The sequence below is a fragment of the Mandrillus leucophaeus genome, unplaced genomic scaffold (genome assembly GCF_000951045.1).
Source record: "Mandrillus leucophaeus isolate KB7577 unplaced genomic scaffold, Mleu.le_1.0 Scaffold282, whole genome shotgun sequence".
NCBI lineage: Eukaryota > Metazoa > Chordata > Mammalia > Primates > Cercopithecidae > Mandrillus > Mandrillus leucophaeus.
The window spans coordinates 3,790,116-3,806,879 of record NW_012102943.1 but is presented as its reverse complement, the minus strand read 5'-3'; the positions used below and the strand labels follow the sequence as shown (position 1 = coordinate 3,806,879).

Genomic DNA, 16,764 nt, shown 5'->3' with positions numbered 1-16,764 from the left:
ATGCTGGATTATTGTTGCCTTATCCTGAGATGTGCACTTTCTTCCTCTTTTTTTGTATGCATTCTTCAGGTTCTGCCTTTTCCAACTTACTTTTCTCCTCTTTCTTTTTCTTTTTCATGGAGTATGGCAGATCTTATTTTTATACTTGATGCAGTCTGCCTTCTTATCCTTCTGTAATTGTTTATGTTAGTTCTAGCTCCATGTCAGCTGCACGTTTTTTGATGGACAGGACCATATCTTTTGTGATCTTCTGTAGTATCTAATGCAACACTGGTCATAGAGATGGTTAAATGATTGAGCTGTTTACTTGATTGAAGGATCAAATTTTTATCTTGACTTTTTCCCATTAGTTAGTTTGGGTTCAAAACTATTGAGCCTTTAGAGAATTTACAGAATACTACATCTCTCTCCAGTGTTACTGAAAAACCTTTATGCTGAGTAAATATATGGTTAATAGGCTAACACTTCCATTTGTAACAAGAACTAGATTGCAGAGAGCCAATTTGGCTGTCATTTTAAGATATAGAGTTACGTTATACATGCCTTTCACTGATTTGAAATTCATTTTAAGGCACTTTACATTGTTCTATCAAAGATTTTTTTTTTTTTCTAGGACCCACAAATTCCTTGAAATATGTCCCTTTAGTAACAGGCTTAGCCTCTGCCCGAAACTTGGAACACTTAGAAATGGTTCGAGTTCCTTTCCTTGGAGGTCTTATCCAACATGTTGTTGAAGACAGTTGGAGATCAGGTATTCATTTTCTTTTGTTACTAACTATTTTTTAAAAGTCAACTTTAAAAAATCATTAAGCTTTTATTTAACTTCCCTGGCAAGTCTTTTAAAAAGAAAATGCTTGTCAGTAATTGTGCTTTCTCTGGTGTATTTGATGGACAATAAGTAACCATGAGCATAGCTAGTGTTCATTTTCTTTTGGTGCACATTAAACTTTCTTAAAATAGACAGTAGAGTGATAAGACGTGTTTTCTGGCTTGTTTTGACTTTTGCATAGCTAATAATACCTCCTCTTATATTTGGAATCTTTCTTAGAAATGTTAACAGGGATTTCTAGCATTCTTTGATGATGTTTTACAACTTGTACAGCCTAGGCTTCCAAAAAAATTTAGGCATTAGTAATGTTAATATTTATCATATAATAATAGATAAATAATACATAACAGAATATGCTCTATGTTAATCATCTCATTGCAGAAAAAAAAATTGTGGATTAGCAAAATGGATGATTAATAGTTGGAAACCAAAAATCTAACTTTGGCTCTCTAAAATAAAATGGAAAGTCATCAAGTACCATTGTTAACAAACAGCATTATAGTTAATACTGTTGAAATCTAAGAAAAGTAAACACTACATTTCTAGACATTTTGTCAGTCAAGTGTGGTGTAAGTGTACTGTATTACATTTAGCCAGTGGGATGAAACAACCCCTAAGACCAGCAGTATTTTGAATGATGGCGGTAGTTAACAAGATAAAAGTCAAAAACGAAAAGAAGGTCTCTCTCCATTCACTAGAGGGAAGACCTGTAGAGAGGTGCTGAAAGCTGAGTTTGTATAAAGGTCCTGAAAGAAAAACAGGACAGAGACTTTTCTTCTCTAATCGATTTTTAAGGGCGACCCTGCCTTATATTTTATTCAAGAAGTCAGCATACCTCACACAAAAATTAATTCTAGATGGATCATAGATTCAGATGAGAACAATTTTTAAAAAGAAATTTAAAAAAATAACTTAGAAGAATGTCTGGTTGACCTTGAGTACACAAAGTCTTCTTAAACAGGACACCAAAAAGCATTTACCATAAAGAAAAGATTGATAAACTGTACCAAATTAAAATTAAGATTTTTTTTTTGGTCCATCAAAAGGCATGATTGAGAGAGTGAAAAACCAGCCGGGTGTGGTGGCTCATGCCTGTAATCCCAGCACTTTGGGAGGCCGAGGCGGGAGAATCACGAGGTCAGCAGATGGAAACCATCCTGGCTATCACGGTGAAACCCCGTCTCTACTAAAAATACAAAAAATTAGCCAGGCGTGGTGGCGGGCGCCTGTAGTCCCAGCTACTCTGGAGGCTGAGGCGGGAGAACGGCATGAACCCAGGAGGTGGAGCTTGCAGTGAGCCAAGATCTCACCACTGCACTCCAGCCTGGGCGAGAGAGCGAGACTCAGTCTCAAAAAAAAAAAAAGAGTGAAAAACCAAGCTACAGAAAGGGAGAAGCTGTTTGCAATACAGACACCGGGTTTTGGGAAGATATAAAGGACTCCTGGAATGAATAAGAAAAAGGCAGGCAACTCAATAGAAAAAATGGGAAAATACTTGAATAGAAAAGTTTCCACACAAGAATCCAGTAAACATGAAAAAACGATAAAGTTTACTAATCATTAGGGAAGTGCAAATTGAAACTACAGTGTGATATTCAAGCACTAAAATGACTATGCCTACTCATGACTAATATGAAAAAGATAAAAACAGTAATGTTGGCTAGGATGTGGAGCAACAGAACCTTTCATACGCTGGTGGTCAGAATATAAATTCATACAACCACTTTGAAACACTGTTTGGTAGTATCTACTAAAGTTGGTCATACACATAGCAACAGTTGCATTCCTGGCTTTCAACCCAACAGAAATGTTTACATTTGTTCACCAAAAGACATTTTTAAGATTGTTCGCAGAAGCACTGTTTCTAATCATCCCAAAATGGAAAGATGCCTGTCGTCAAGAGAATGGATAATTAAATTGTGGCATATTCATGTAGCAAAATACTGTACAGCAATAAGAATGAACAGACTACAGCTACACAGCGATATGGATGAATCTCATAAGCAGAATGTTTAGTAAAAGAAGCCAGACGCAAAAGTATACATACTTTTTGACTTTATTTATACAAATTTAAAATGGATAAGTCAGTCATTTCTTTAAGCTATAAATTAGTAATTTATGTTCTTTTTTGTAGGTAAATACAAGTTTCAGAAACATTAAAAAAATCAGTTAAAGTGGTTCTGGTCTTGTTCCGTATGATATTTGGAGGTTCAAAATTTGGCCAGAAATGGCAGGGTTTCTTTTTTTACAATTATCTCATCAGCTACTGACTTTCTAAAAATCCTTACTTAACAGTCTGAATCTTTTAGAGTAGTTTTCAGATGCCGTCAGAGTGTCTTGTCAAAATGAGGGTCTGCTTTCATCTCCTTTTAGGTGACTAGTAGTTATAATTCATCTTAAGATATTAATTTCAATGCAAAAACAAAGCTGAGGTTTACTTTTAAACCAATAATTATCATCTAAGATAATACTTTATAATGTATAGTATATAAGTACTTCACTAAAAATACTGTGGTCAAAAGAAACACTTGTTTTTGTTCCTTGTCTTCAGGTGGTTTTAGAAATTTGCACACTATTGTTCTGGGAGCTTGCAAAAATGCTCTTGAAGTAGATCTTGGTTACCTCATCATTACTGCTGCCCGTAGGTATGTTTCCTCTTTGTATTGTGTCTTTCACTTTAGAAGTAATTGTGTCTTTCCCTGTTTTACCAAAAATTGTGGAACGTGTGTGTATATATGTGTGTACATTTGATCAAGCCTTGTTCAAATTTAAAATACAAAGAAGTTTAAATAACAGATGAGTATAACATCATGGTAGTCTTAATGTTATATACTGGTAACCAGTTGAGCTGCATACTAGCAAGCTCCAGAGTGGCATGGTCTCATATCAGAGAAAAGCAGTGGAATTTCTGGAAACGGCTAAGAGTCCAACAGAAGTTAGCATTGAAGCTCTGGTGTCTGTAGCCCTCTCAGGACCATTGTCTCAATCTCTGGATGATTTTCTGAATTGTTCTAATTACTTGGTGATAATATTTGCTATTCAGAAATCAGTGTTTTAAATCAGCTTTTCCAAAGTCTGACCTTATAACACATCAATAATTTTTAACCAGGTGGTTGTATCACTATACCACATTTACTGTTTCTTACATATCAGTGTTCTACCTCCACTTTTATTTTATAGTATTTTCTTTAAATTAAGCATTTTTTAAATTTATTCAAAAACAAAGCTTTTTCCATCAAGAGATTATTGATTAGGATTGTAAATAAAATAAGTGTTTCTTTTTTTTTTTTTTTCCCAGAAATCCTAGCCATGTATTTACAGAATCATTGTGAAAAATGAACTATCAAGGAAGAAAAATAAACCACTCTTTCATCTTTCATGTCAATCCAAAAATAATTCAATGTCTTTCTAAATAATGAACACAACTTAAACTTACCCTTCTTAAGAATTAAGATAATTCTGCAGTTACATAATACACACCTCATAATGACTGCAAGCTTTAGGAAACCTCAGCGTTGACAAATCTGAGCCTAGTCCCTCAGAATAATACCTCAGGGTCTAAAATAAAAGTGTTTCTAAGTTTAAGTAGGTATTGTTACCTACTACAGAACTATACTCTTGGTTAAAACGCAACATTAACAGCTAGCCTAAGCAAAATGTCAAATACCAGCACCAGGTGCAGATTCTCACATTGACTTTTCAGGTTTAGTAAAGCACTTGGTATAAGAGTCTTACCTGTAATTAATTGTTATTTAATGTATAGCTTCAGTGTACTGCCTAAGATTTCCTTACACTTTGCAGATACTCCTTTGAAGAAAATATGTTTTTGTTTTTGTGTTTTTTCAATGGAGGAGGTGGGAGGGAAGTTGTTGACATCTGTGACACTTCACTAAAGTCATAAACTTCTTTCAGAGTCTTCCTGATATGGTTTGGCTCTCTTTCCCCTCAGATCTCATCTTGCAGCTCCCATAATTCCCTTGTGTTGTGGGAGGGACCCAGCGGGAGATGACTGAGTCATGGGGGTAGTCCCTCCCATGCAGTCCTCGTGATAGTGAATAAGTCTCACTAGATCCAATGGTTTTAAAAATGGGAGTGTCCCTGCACAGCCTCTCTTTTGTTGCCTGCTGCCATGATGTAAGATGTGACTTGCTCCTTTTTGCCTTCAACCATGTTTGTGAGGCCTCCCCAGCCACGTGGAACTGTGAGTCCATTAAAACCTCTTTTTCTTCCCAGTCTCTGGTATGTCTTTGTCAGGAGCATAGAAACAGACTAATACACTTATATTAGGAGGAATCTTTGGTTCTGGTGGTTTTTGTTTTACTCTGATATGTTCTTTCTCTTTATTCACAGGTTACATGAAGTTCGGATCCAGCCTTCCCTAACCAAAGATGGTGTCTTTTCTGCCCTAAAGATGGCAGAATTGGAGTTCCCCCAGTTTGAAACCCTTCATCTAGGATATGTAGATGAGTTTTTGCTACAGAGTAAGATTTATCTCATTTTAATTCCTAGAATTACTGTAGGAAATTTACTTGACAAACTGAAATCTGAATTGGGGTTGTGCCTTGTCTTTTTGAACATAAGACAACTTAAAATCTTAGGTGCTCTCACGTCTTGAAAAATAAACTTTTAAATTAGAAATGTCAGTGATTTTTTTTCCATATTGCCTCTGATTTTAGCATACTATAGAAAATATAGTTACTAACAATACACCAGAAAAAGAACCTTATCTACATTTGATATTGTCTCCTCTTTACTGCCCACGTTTCTTTCCCATTCTGCTTCATTTTTTTCACAGAATGTCATCCTTGGTTCCATTGTTGAATTTGATCTGCCACACTTCTTGAAGCTTTTGATGGTCCTCTCAGATGAGGTCCCATTCCCTGCCCATGCTCTTCATTTCCATAATAAGCCCGCTGGGGGTTCTGGATTTTCCAGATAGTGTGAGCACATAATGGTCAGTATTCATTTAATGATGATTGCTGTTGGAAAGCTTGTTCACAGCATTTTCTTACGCATTTACAATTGAGAACTCATTTCTTTGGGTTTGAATGCATGTCAATTCATTATTCAAACTATTTTTCCATATGGCATCAATAAGATATGAAAGAAAATTTTCATCACCAACATGTTTTTATTCAAGAATTCATTTTCTTCCCACTTGATTTGCAACAAGTCTTTCTTGAACTCTCATCATCATAGCAGATAACATTTTTTCTTTGGATCTAGTTTGTGTTGTAGAAGAACATAAGAAGGCTTAATTCTTCCAGTCAGGACAGTCCCACTCAAAAAACATGACTGTTTTTCTTTTTCATTTCTAATGTATATATTACAATAATAGTTGTGGGTTTTTTGTTTGTTTACTTTTTTGTTGTTCACGGTACTCATTAATATAGGTGATTACTTTAAAAAGTTAAGCCATCCTTTTCTAGACAGTTGACTATTAGATTCACGTTAAATCTGTACAGCTTTGAAAAAGATCAGCTTTTCTCCAAAATAGCTTAAAATGCTAACTAGTACAATGATTTTATATAAAATTAATACATTTGATATCAAGCTTTTCTGGTTTTGAATGAAGTATCTAACATTCCCTATGTTTCTGCAGTGTCTGTATAGTAACTTAAAATTATTAGCTTTGAAGTTGATATTCCTTCTATAATGTTGTTTCTGTTTTTCCCAAAAGCTCAGAACTTGACAAATTGTGTACCTTCAGGATGGCCAAATTTAGGTCTACTGAAGAATTGTCTTCCCGTGTTATCTTTATAACCAATTATTTTCCTGTAGTGTTTCTTTCTCCTCAACGTAACGTTTTCTATAGCATAAAAATACCTTCTTGACTATCATTATCTCATAGTTTTCAACACAACTTGTTTCATGTTCTGTTTCATACTTAATAGTCTGTTACGTTGAACTTTGTACTATCATTCTCTTCTTATTTGCCACAGTTTAACCATTTCTTCCATATACATACTATCTTCTGTCCCTCCAAAGATGGCCTAGGATTCTCTGTTTCAGAATAGGTGCGTGGTACTTCTTATGGACAATGTCATGAGGTCACTGTTCACTCACACTCTCTCACTTAGTTTCTCTCTTCTCAGTAATTTAGATTTGAAGCATCTCCCCAAGAAGTGGTGACTGGCCTCTGGTAAAACTTGGGTCACTTTCTTGTTATAAAAGGTCTGGCAGAATAAATAAATAGGAACATCACCTTTTGTCTTCTAGCGATGACCTAAAGATGAATCTTTAGAGAGTTCTTTGTTCATGTGGATTTATGATCTGTAAGCTTTATATAATAGTGATAGAGATGTATAACTCAGTGAAAATTTTAGAAAAAAATATAGTCATAGCCCTAGAGTCCTAGGAATTTAGTCCTAGAGCTTGAGGGAGAGAGAATTGAGGCCTGTCTGTTACTAATCATGAGACCTAAGCAAGTTCATTCTTCTCATTTCTTAAATGAAGATAAGGTGATTTCCTGCTTTTCTCTTGGGTAGCTCTGAGGAATCAAGGGAAAAGTGATATATACATTTACAACAATCTCTGACACTTAGGAAGTATTCAATAAATGATAGCTTTTACTTTTAGCTGACCTGTGGGCTGAAAAGAAAAACAAACATGAATCTCAAGTGATATCATCAGGATTTTGAAGGAGTGTGGCAAGCAGGAAGCCCCAAGAGTAGAAACGTGGTTGGTCATCTCAAAAAACTAAATGCGAAACATTGATTTGTCATGTTAGGTTACAGCATTTATTCAGGTAGTGCCCAGGAAACAGGGTCAGTTCAAGGTTTACCCTATCTTAAGGAAAATGCAAGTTTCATCTCAAGTGCAAAGAGCGGGGAAAAGGTCCTTACCAGGAGCTAAAGAAAATGGCTCAGCTAAATTGTAAAGAATGGATTAAGGTGAAATCTGTAAGAAGTGCCAGGAAATACCAAAAATAGGAACTCTAGGAGAAAAACTGTAAACTCTATGGAAAGTAAAATTGGAAGTTTGGAGAAGATGGATTGTTTTAAACATGTTCTAGCTAAAGGTGTAAACCCCTGTGATATTCAGGGCAACTTCACCGGAGCGGCAGTATTTTCTTTGTCCTGCGTATTGATTGATTGCAGACTGTGAGAGACATGTATCCCCATGAGCTCTTGTATCCCCAGCACTATGCTAGACACTAAAGATGTAACTATGAACTAATAGAATCTTGGAGTGTGAGGGGACAGGCAGATGGGAGAAGTGATAAGAGGCAAGGGATGAGGTGTGATTCTCAGTGGCATGATACGTAAAGGATCCTCCTTTACGTATTCCCAAACCCCTAGTGTGTGACCAGAGAGTAGGCACTAAAGCCCAGTGGCATGTGTTTTGAGTTAAGAAGTGCACTTTTAGGATATAAATAGATGTTACTAACCAGTGCCATGGGTTGTAACAATGAATCTTAAATTCTCAGAGTTTACCCTTCTTTACACATGTCCACACTGGGCTTCAAGAACATCATTTTACTGTGAGGGAGTTGAGTTTTTAAGATTTTGTTTTCCTTTTAAATGATAAAGCTAAAACTTTACCATCGTGTGAACCAGTATGATATGTCCTCATTTATGCTTTAAGAATTTTTGCCTTTTTTCTTCTCTAAACAATTGGAAGTAATTTTTCCTACTAGCTGTCCTTTGACTTTTAATATAATTTATTATTTTGTACAAGAAGTGCTACTATATGTAAATAATATCTAACCTAAAATTATACCTGAACCCGATAAGCAGATGATACAGAATGATGGTGGAGACTTTTTATGCTGACTGGTAAGATACAAAATTGGTAACACTCCCTAACACTTAAGAATTTGACTTTTTTAAAAAATTGATTGGTCTTTTTAGGCAGAATGGCTAATGCGGATCTGGTGAAGTATGGTTTGGCTGATGTGGTAGAAAATCCTGGTATCATCACTGATATAGGGATGAAAGCAGTCAATGAAGTTTTTTCCTGTATCAAATATCTGGCAATTTACAATTGCCCTCATCTACACAACCCATACAATTGGATCTCAGGTATTACAGACTTACAAATACAGCTATGTTTTATTGATACTGAAATAATACAATTGTCCTTGTTTTCTGTGTGTGATATGATTGCATTCCTAATGTAAACTGTAGGTATTTCGTTTGGATTGTTCATACAAGTTCTGGTAACCTTTGATAACTAGTTGGAAGTGTATTCAATGCCTCTTTAAACTTCTGAAGGTTTCTACCTGGAAATTTATACTCTCCAGGTTGTGGATTCAAGTGCCCTGATTTTTATATGTACTTCTTTGGGCTAGGAATATAAAATTAAGCTTAGTTCATTGCTACCTAGGACTTAGGATAGGGTAGTTATTTTCTCAGAATTATCTTCACAATGGCACATCATCTGAAAGGACAAAGTAGGTATGTATTTTGAACTTTCATTGAGTGACATTAACCTGAGATAAAAATTTCTATTGACTAGAAATCCCAGTCTATTTCAGACCTACCCCTCCAATCTCCTATATGTAGAAGTGTGACTTTTGCACTTGATATTTTTCCCTTATGGTGGGAGTTCATTTTCCTCTCAGAGTAATGTCATCTGTTGTCTTAAAGGCCCTTCTTAAATACCGAAATTTACAAACCATTAAATAAATTGAGAGCCCGAGAAAGTTGTACTTGTGACAAAGCCTCTCACTGACACCTACAGAACAGCCTCCTCTGCTGTTGAGTCACTTGACCGGGATCTGTACCTCCTCACAAAGCTACTATCCAGGCTTGTTTTAGGGCTGGGACCTCTGCTGAGATCACTCATTAATATAGTCATGTCTCATGTGCCAGCAGCAGTTAAATTCTATCCCTGGCCCTGCTGAACCAAGAAGTTACTGGGAAATATGAACTTTAGGATGTAGCAGGCGTAGATGACTTTAAAAAAATAACATTTATTGGGTTTTTGGTTTGTTTGTTTTCTTAAATACAGAAGAGTATAAAGAAGAAAACAAAAAATGGCCTATAATCCCATCACTCAGAATTCCTGTTAACACTTAAAAAAATAAAAGTAATACATGCACTTGATAAATTTCAAACAGTACAGAAAGGTACAAAATGAAAACTCTCCTCTTCTCAAAGGTAACCATCATCAACAGTTTTTTGTATATTTTTCTGGACAAATTATGCATATTGCAGCATATATGTGTGTAGCATTTAAAAATAATTTATATTATACCAAAGGATCTTACTGTGTATACACTGTCCTATAGCTTGTTTTTTGTACTAAGTATAATTTGGAGAGTTTTCCATGTCAGCAAGCATATTAAACTCTCCTTCATTCTTTTGAAATAGCTACATGATGTTCTATTAAATAAATATGCCATAATTTTTTAATTCAGTGTCCTATTGTTGAAAAGCCATGTAGGTTGTTGAGTGGATCACATTTAAATCAGGGCTGATTGGATTCAAATTAATGTTCCCCAGGCCATTTAGTTCTCACAATGGAATTAGGTATGTAAACATCATAATTTAGAATCATCAGGTTTTAGAAGTCATGAAAAAAAGGAAAAGTTATTTAATAAAAAAGGATTTGAAAGTCTTTGTGACCTGTATCAAAATTCATCAGTAATGGGGAAAGTGTTACTTATGTTTTCTCTGGTCATGTCATTTCTTCAACAGACCACTCAAGATGGACTCGATTGGTTGATATCAACCTAGTACGGTGCCATGCTTTGAAGCTGGACTCTTTTGGCCAGTTTATTGAATTGTTACCCAGCCTAGAGTTTATTTCACTGGATCAGATGTTTCGTGAACCACCCAAGGTAAGATACATTTGAGGGAGTTTTTGTTTATTTTGATACTCAGGAAAGAAAATAAAAACAGCCTGTGATTTTTTTTTTTTTTTCTTTTCAACAATATGCCTTTACAGTGTTATAGTCAGACTTTTTACTGCCAGCCTCCGTGAAAGCATAAAGGTTGTAATAATGCATGGCCTCTCATTCTTCTAAATGAGAATTAAGGGTTCTCTGGGGGAAGGGTAAGGAAGAAGTAAGTGGAAGCCGTCTCTGTTAGTATATAAACAAAAGGTAAGGTGAGGGTGAGGCTGGAAATTTAAGACAGAAATTATTACGTGGAATAATTCATTGGTAGATTAAATCTAATTAGGAACCCAAAGTATAAATAAGAATTAAGGATTTATTTGGGGAGTGTTTTACTTTGCTGCTATCTTTCTGTTAAGTTGTATAGCCTGGGAAATCTGAGGTTGCCCAGTTTTACAAAATGTTATTTTCAAACTGCTTAACATATAGAACTTTGTACTGTTAAGGTAATTAAAAACTTAATCCTTCAACCATTTGTGTTCTCTCTTATCAGTTATTAATGGTTACATTCCCACTGTTGAAGCAGTACAATATAATGGGGAAAGCTCAGGATTCGAGGTCAGAATCCTGGTTTCAAATTGCAGCTGTACCACTTACTGGCCATGTGCTGTTGGGCAGATCTCTTCTCCTTGTGTGACTCGTCATCTATAAATTAAGCCAGTAACCCTTTATCTATCTTGAAGTGTTGCAGGCCTTAAATAAGATTTTCTATGTGTATGTGAAAGCATTTCATAAATAAGTACTATATAAATATTAGTTCTAATGTAAAGGTGAAATGAAGGGATATTAAAAATGAAGTGATAGATACTAACCCAAATTAATAAACATATGTGTTTTGGTTTTGCCTTAGGGTTGTGCTCGAGTTGGTCTGAGTGCAGGCACAGGAATTGGGGTTTCATCAGCTCTTGTTAGCAACCAGAACTCCAACAATGACGATAACAATGCCCAGAATAACAATGCCAACATCCACGACAACAATCACCATCACCCAGATGACTCAGACGAGGAGAATGACTTTCGGCAAGATCTACAGCCAGGAGAGCAGCAGTTTGCAGCTGACGGTAACCCAGATCTTTTGTGAGCTCCAGACAGAAATGATTTTTACTTTGTATTGTATTTCTGCTTTATCCTGTTCCCTTTTGCCCCTGTTTCAACTTGTCACTTTCCACACTGAGGAAAGTTAGTTGATAAGGAACATGAGGGAGTAGGTGAAATTTTTCTCTTTTCTTGCTTGTTTCAAAACTGTTTTTGTCCACAGACTGTGTAAGAATACTTACAGAATGGGAGGGATTACAGATGCCGGGGAAATTAGGGTAGAGTGGTAACTCTTGAGGTCTGAGACTGAACTTTCAGGATTTAGACAAAGGAGTATCTTTTATTGTCTCCCAGACCAATGGATAGCATGAACATTAAGAGCATTTCTGGATATTTGAAGAACTGAAAGATTAATACCAACCATGGGCTACACATTGGCACCTTTCATATACCTTTAATCATTAGGTCTTCACTTCCACACAGCAGATTAAGTACATTAGCTAAGAAGGACTATTCTATTTCATTTATATAATTGTCTGTCCAGTTCGTTAATATATACTGAATACTTGCGGTGTGCCAACCCATGTGTGAAGGTGCTCCATCCATCCCTCTGTTGATGAGTGAAGTGATGTAAGATTGTTTTGTTACCAAATTTTCCAGTTTCCCAGTTCACGCTTAGTAACTAGAAAAGGAATGTTTTCTAGCCATCCTTTTGTTGTTCCCCATTTGCCTACTCTTGCACATAGTAATTTATGAGAAATAGGGTACTCCGATACTATGTACTTGCTTTTACAATGAGATGTACTGTGTACAGGGCATGATTTCCTTTAGGGGCACTCTGAGTATACAGTTTTTGACAAAAGAATCATCTGTAGACAATGTCTTCACTTTCTCATCTCACTTGGTCCCTATAGAACTCTCCACTTTGGCTCTTGGCAAAGTCACTAGTGATTGTCTTACTGAATCTGAGGGTCATTTCGCGACTTTCATCTAATTTGACATCTCAGCAGCATTAAACATTGTTGCCTAGACTTGTACACTCTTGAGACACTTTCTTCTCTCGGCATCTCTGAAACCATTTTGCTGATTTTTCTCCTACTTCATTTTCCTTTGCTTGTAGCACCTCCTGTGTTCCACTTTTGTCCACGATAGCTTTCTCTACACATTTTCACTCAAGCTCAAGGTTTTAGTACCAGCTATATGGTATTAAATCCAAATCTTTATTTCCAGCCTTGACTTTTATACTTTTCTGCAGTAAATGCAGCTGTCTAGCTCTGTACTTTATGTCCATGGTGTACTCTTACGCATTTCAAACCTAGGTAAAATCTTTCCCCAACAATCTCCCTTAAAAATGCAAAAATGAAAGTGCAGAGCCAACAGGTGTTAAGGGAACGAGAGAGCAAGACAGTCACATATTGTCCCTTTGCTTTGTTGTCCTGAGTGCTATGGTACCTAGTACAGGTTACTACCACCATAAAGATCTGCGTGTCAGGACATGGACTCTACATGGGAAACTTACAGCAGCTGCCATTCAGAACTACCCAAATCCTGTGAACTCATTTTTGGTTTGAGTTGACACACAGATTACAGACTTCACTAGAAGATTAATTTGCCATAGACTTCTTCTCAGTACAGTGGAGAATACCTGCCGTTGTGAAATCACATATTGTTGCAACAAGGACCAAAAAGATACTCAACAACATATTTGATTTAATTTGTATCTGTATTTGATTTAAGAGAGGAAAATGGAACTTACATCTTAATTTGATTTGTAAATATGGTTTCAGAAGATGAGAGATTTGGCATAAAAACCAAATACACAAGATACAGGATAAGCTATTTTGATTTAAGAAGCCATAATTACAATGAAAGGATTCAGCTTCAGCAGTTACCTAGGACTATTGTCAAGTACAGTATCTTCAAAATGCTGTTTAATCCTGAGAAGCAAAGAATAAATACATAATGTATAAAGCATAATTGTTTAAAGCATACGTAAATGTCAGGATTGAAGGATTAAACAGCTTCAACAAGAGGAAGCCTAAGAAAACCAGAGGCAATGGCAGCATTTGTAGAGAAAGGAAGATTGATAGAAAACATTAGATTCCACAGGTCACTCCCACGTGGTAGTGTGTTCAGTTGTATTTGTTATTAAACATGTATACACACACACACAACACACACACACATATAAGTTAGATTCCCCCCCACACACACACAAAATAAGGAACTAGGAAAAGACTGATCTTTGGTTGAAATAAAGAGAAATACAGGGCTTCATAATAAAAGGGGTAATGGGGAATTATGTTAAACAGTTGACTAATATTGATGGTTCACATCTTCAAGTGAAAATAATAATTTAAAAATTTCTTTGAAATGGGTATTAACATGTTCACTCTCCTTTATATATAATTTGAAGACTTTTCACATCTGGACCGGGTGCAGTGCACGTGCCTATAAGCTAAGGAGGTTGAGGCGGGAGGATGGCTTGAGTAGGGAGTTTTCAAGGATGTAGTGAGCTATGATCACACCATTACACTCCAGCCTGGGTGACAGAGGGAGACCTTGAGTCTTAAAACAAATCTTTACATGCGTGGCCTTTACTTGGTTTTGGACCCGCCCCAGAATGAAGCAGCACCAGTCTTAATTGCTCTATTGTATTTAACTTCTTCAGCTTGCATGAGGTAATTTACTATAAAAGAGGGGCATTGTATAATTTTAAAAGCTATTTAATTTGTATAAATTAACTCCAACAAAACTATGATTTATTGTTTCACAGTTACTATATTTATCAAAATTTTATAATTTGGCAGGATATTATCTTAAATTTGTACTTTCAGAAGTCTTAGAACTTAGAGTACTCAATTATGAGCTAGTTAGCTGAAAATATAGCTTGATTACCTGAATTTTGCAGCATTCTAGAATAAGAATAAATGTTTACAGTTTTTGGTGGGGTTTTTTTGTTGTTGTTTTTGTGGGGTTTTTTTGTTTGTTTGTTTGTTTTGAGATAGAGTCTCACTGTCACTCAGGCTGAAGGGTAGTGGCGTGATCATAGCTCACTGTAGCCTCAAACTCCTGGGTTCAGGTGATCCTTCCACCTCAGCCTCCCGAGTAGCTGGGACTACAAATGCGTGACACCACTCTCAGCTGATTTTTCAAAAAAATTTATGTAGAGATAGGGTCTCACTGAATTGCCCAGTCTGGTCTTGAACTTTTGGCCTCAAGTGATCCTCATGCCTCAGCCTCCCAAAATGCTGGGATTACAGGCCTGAGTCAGTCACTGTGCCCCACAATGTTCATTTTTTTTTAACAATTTACATTTGCCTGTAAGTATCAAAATTATGCTTCTGTAATTGCTAAAGCATAGTGTCTATTTTTATGTAACTACTTTTTAAGTAATTATAACTTTAAAGCATAGTTTTACCTATACATCATTTAACTAATTTTCTCTCTTGATTTAAAACATACATTCCAGGTACTTAATGCTTTTAAATATGGCATCATGGTGAACCTCTTTTCTCATCCCTCCACCCCAGTTAGCCTAAATTGACTGCCAAGTGAAATTGCTCTGCAGTTTTATTTATGGCAGTGGTTTTTAAACTTGAGTGTGCATCAGAATCACCTGGAGGACTTGTTAAAACACGTTGCTGATTTTTGCGCTCAGAGTTCCAGTTATTTGGTCTGTGTGAGGCTAGATAATATGGTTTTGTTTTTGTTTTTAAATAGAGATGGAATCTCATATATTGCCCAGGCTGTCTCAACTCCTGGTCTCAAGCGATCCAACCAACTCAGCTTCCCAAAATGCTGGGGTTACAGGTGTGAGCCAGTGCTCCAAACCAATAATTTGATTTTTTTTTTTTTTTTCTTGAGACAGAGTCTCACTCTGTCTCCCAGGCTGGAGTACAGTGGCACGATCTTGGCTCACTACAACCTCCACCTCCTGGGTTCAAGCGATTCTCCTGCCTCAGCCTCCCAAGTAGCTGGGACTACAGGCACGTGCCATCACACCCAGCTAATATTTTGTATTTTTAGTACAGATGGGGTTTCACTGTGTTAGCCAGGATGGTCTCGATCTCCTGACCTCACAATCTGCCCACACTGGCCTCCCAAAGTACCGGGATTATAGGCGTGAGCCACCATACCCAGCCAAGAATTTGAATTTTCAGCAAGTACCCAGGTGATGCTGATGCTGCTGGTCTGGGACTATACTTTGAAAACCACTGATTTTGTAAAATTTTTATTTTTGAAGCCTAAGGGGTTTGCAGTCTGAAAAAAAAAAAACCAGTAAATGTATTTTGTTTTATACTTTGGGGCAGGTAGTTGTCAACCACTAAATATTATGTCTGATAATAAATTTCTATTAATTTATGCAACAATTTCATTGCATAAAAATTATTTTGTTAAGAGGCAATTAATTCTTTGTAACACTTTTTTTTACAGCTGAAGTAACATTTCAGCTAAATAAAACATTTGGTGAATATTGATACTTGATTATAAGTTAGCATACATATGTATGTATAATATATATGTATACATATATATAACTTTCTGTAAGTTAAAACTGTTCTGAAAAAGATGTACTACCATAATGATAAAATATTTTCCAACAAAGGAAAAAAGTCAAAACCATGAATCATTTGTATCTTCACTAGCCCAGAGGCACCACCATCCAATTTAATTACCAGAGACCAAAATCAAGACATTATGCTTTTTGTCAAAACCAAGAATCATTTGTGTCTTCACTAGCCCAAAGGCACCACAATGCGATTTAATTACCAGAGACTAAAATCAAGACATTATGCTTTTTTCTTTACTTCCTAACTGCTCTCCAAGACATTGAGTCATTTACCAAATCTTGTTGAATGTCTCTAATACATCTCTCCAGTATGCCTACATCTCTCCTTTCCCATTGTACTACCGCTACATCAGACCTTTCTCTTTTTTTTAACCTAAGTGTTTTAATAGCTTTAGAATTGGCCTATTTTCTTACCCAGCTAAAATTAGTTCTTACAGCAGCCAAGGCAGTCTTTTAACAAACCAGACAATATTGATAGCTTAC

The 16,764-nt window shown here is 36.1% G+C and overlaps 1 protein-coding gene across 3 annotated transcripts in view; it reads left to right on the top strand.

Moving 5' to 3' along the window:
• The window catches only part of FBXO38 (F-box protein 38), a 59,364-nt gene that overhangs the window by 22,547 nt on the left and 20,053 nt on the right, over positions 1-16,764 (top strand). For all 3 annotated transcript variants that reach the window (XM_011985402.1, XM_011985401.1, XM_011985400.1), the window contains exons 7-12: positions 614-751; positions 3,381-3,474; positions 5,180-5,310; positions 8,683-8,853; positions 10,474-10,616; positions 11,524-11,734. In XM_011985402.1, coding sequence (XP_011840792.1) covers positions 614-751; positions 3,381-3,474; positions 5,180-5,310; positions 8,683-8,853; positions 10,474-10,616; positions 11,524-11,734 — 888 coding nt within the window. The remainder of the gene's footprint in view (positions 1-613; positions 752-3,380; positions 3,475-5,179; positions 5,311-8,682; positions 8,854-10,473; positions 10,617-11,523; positions 11,735-16,764) is intronic.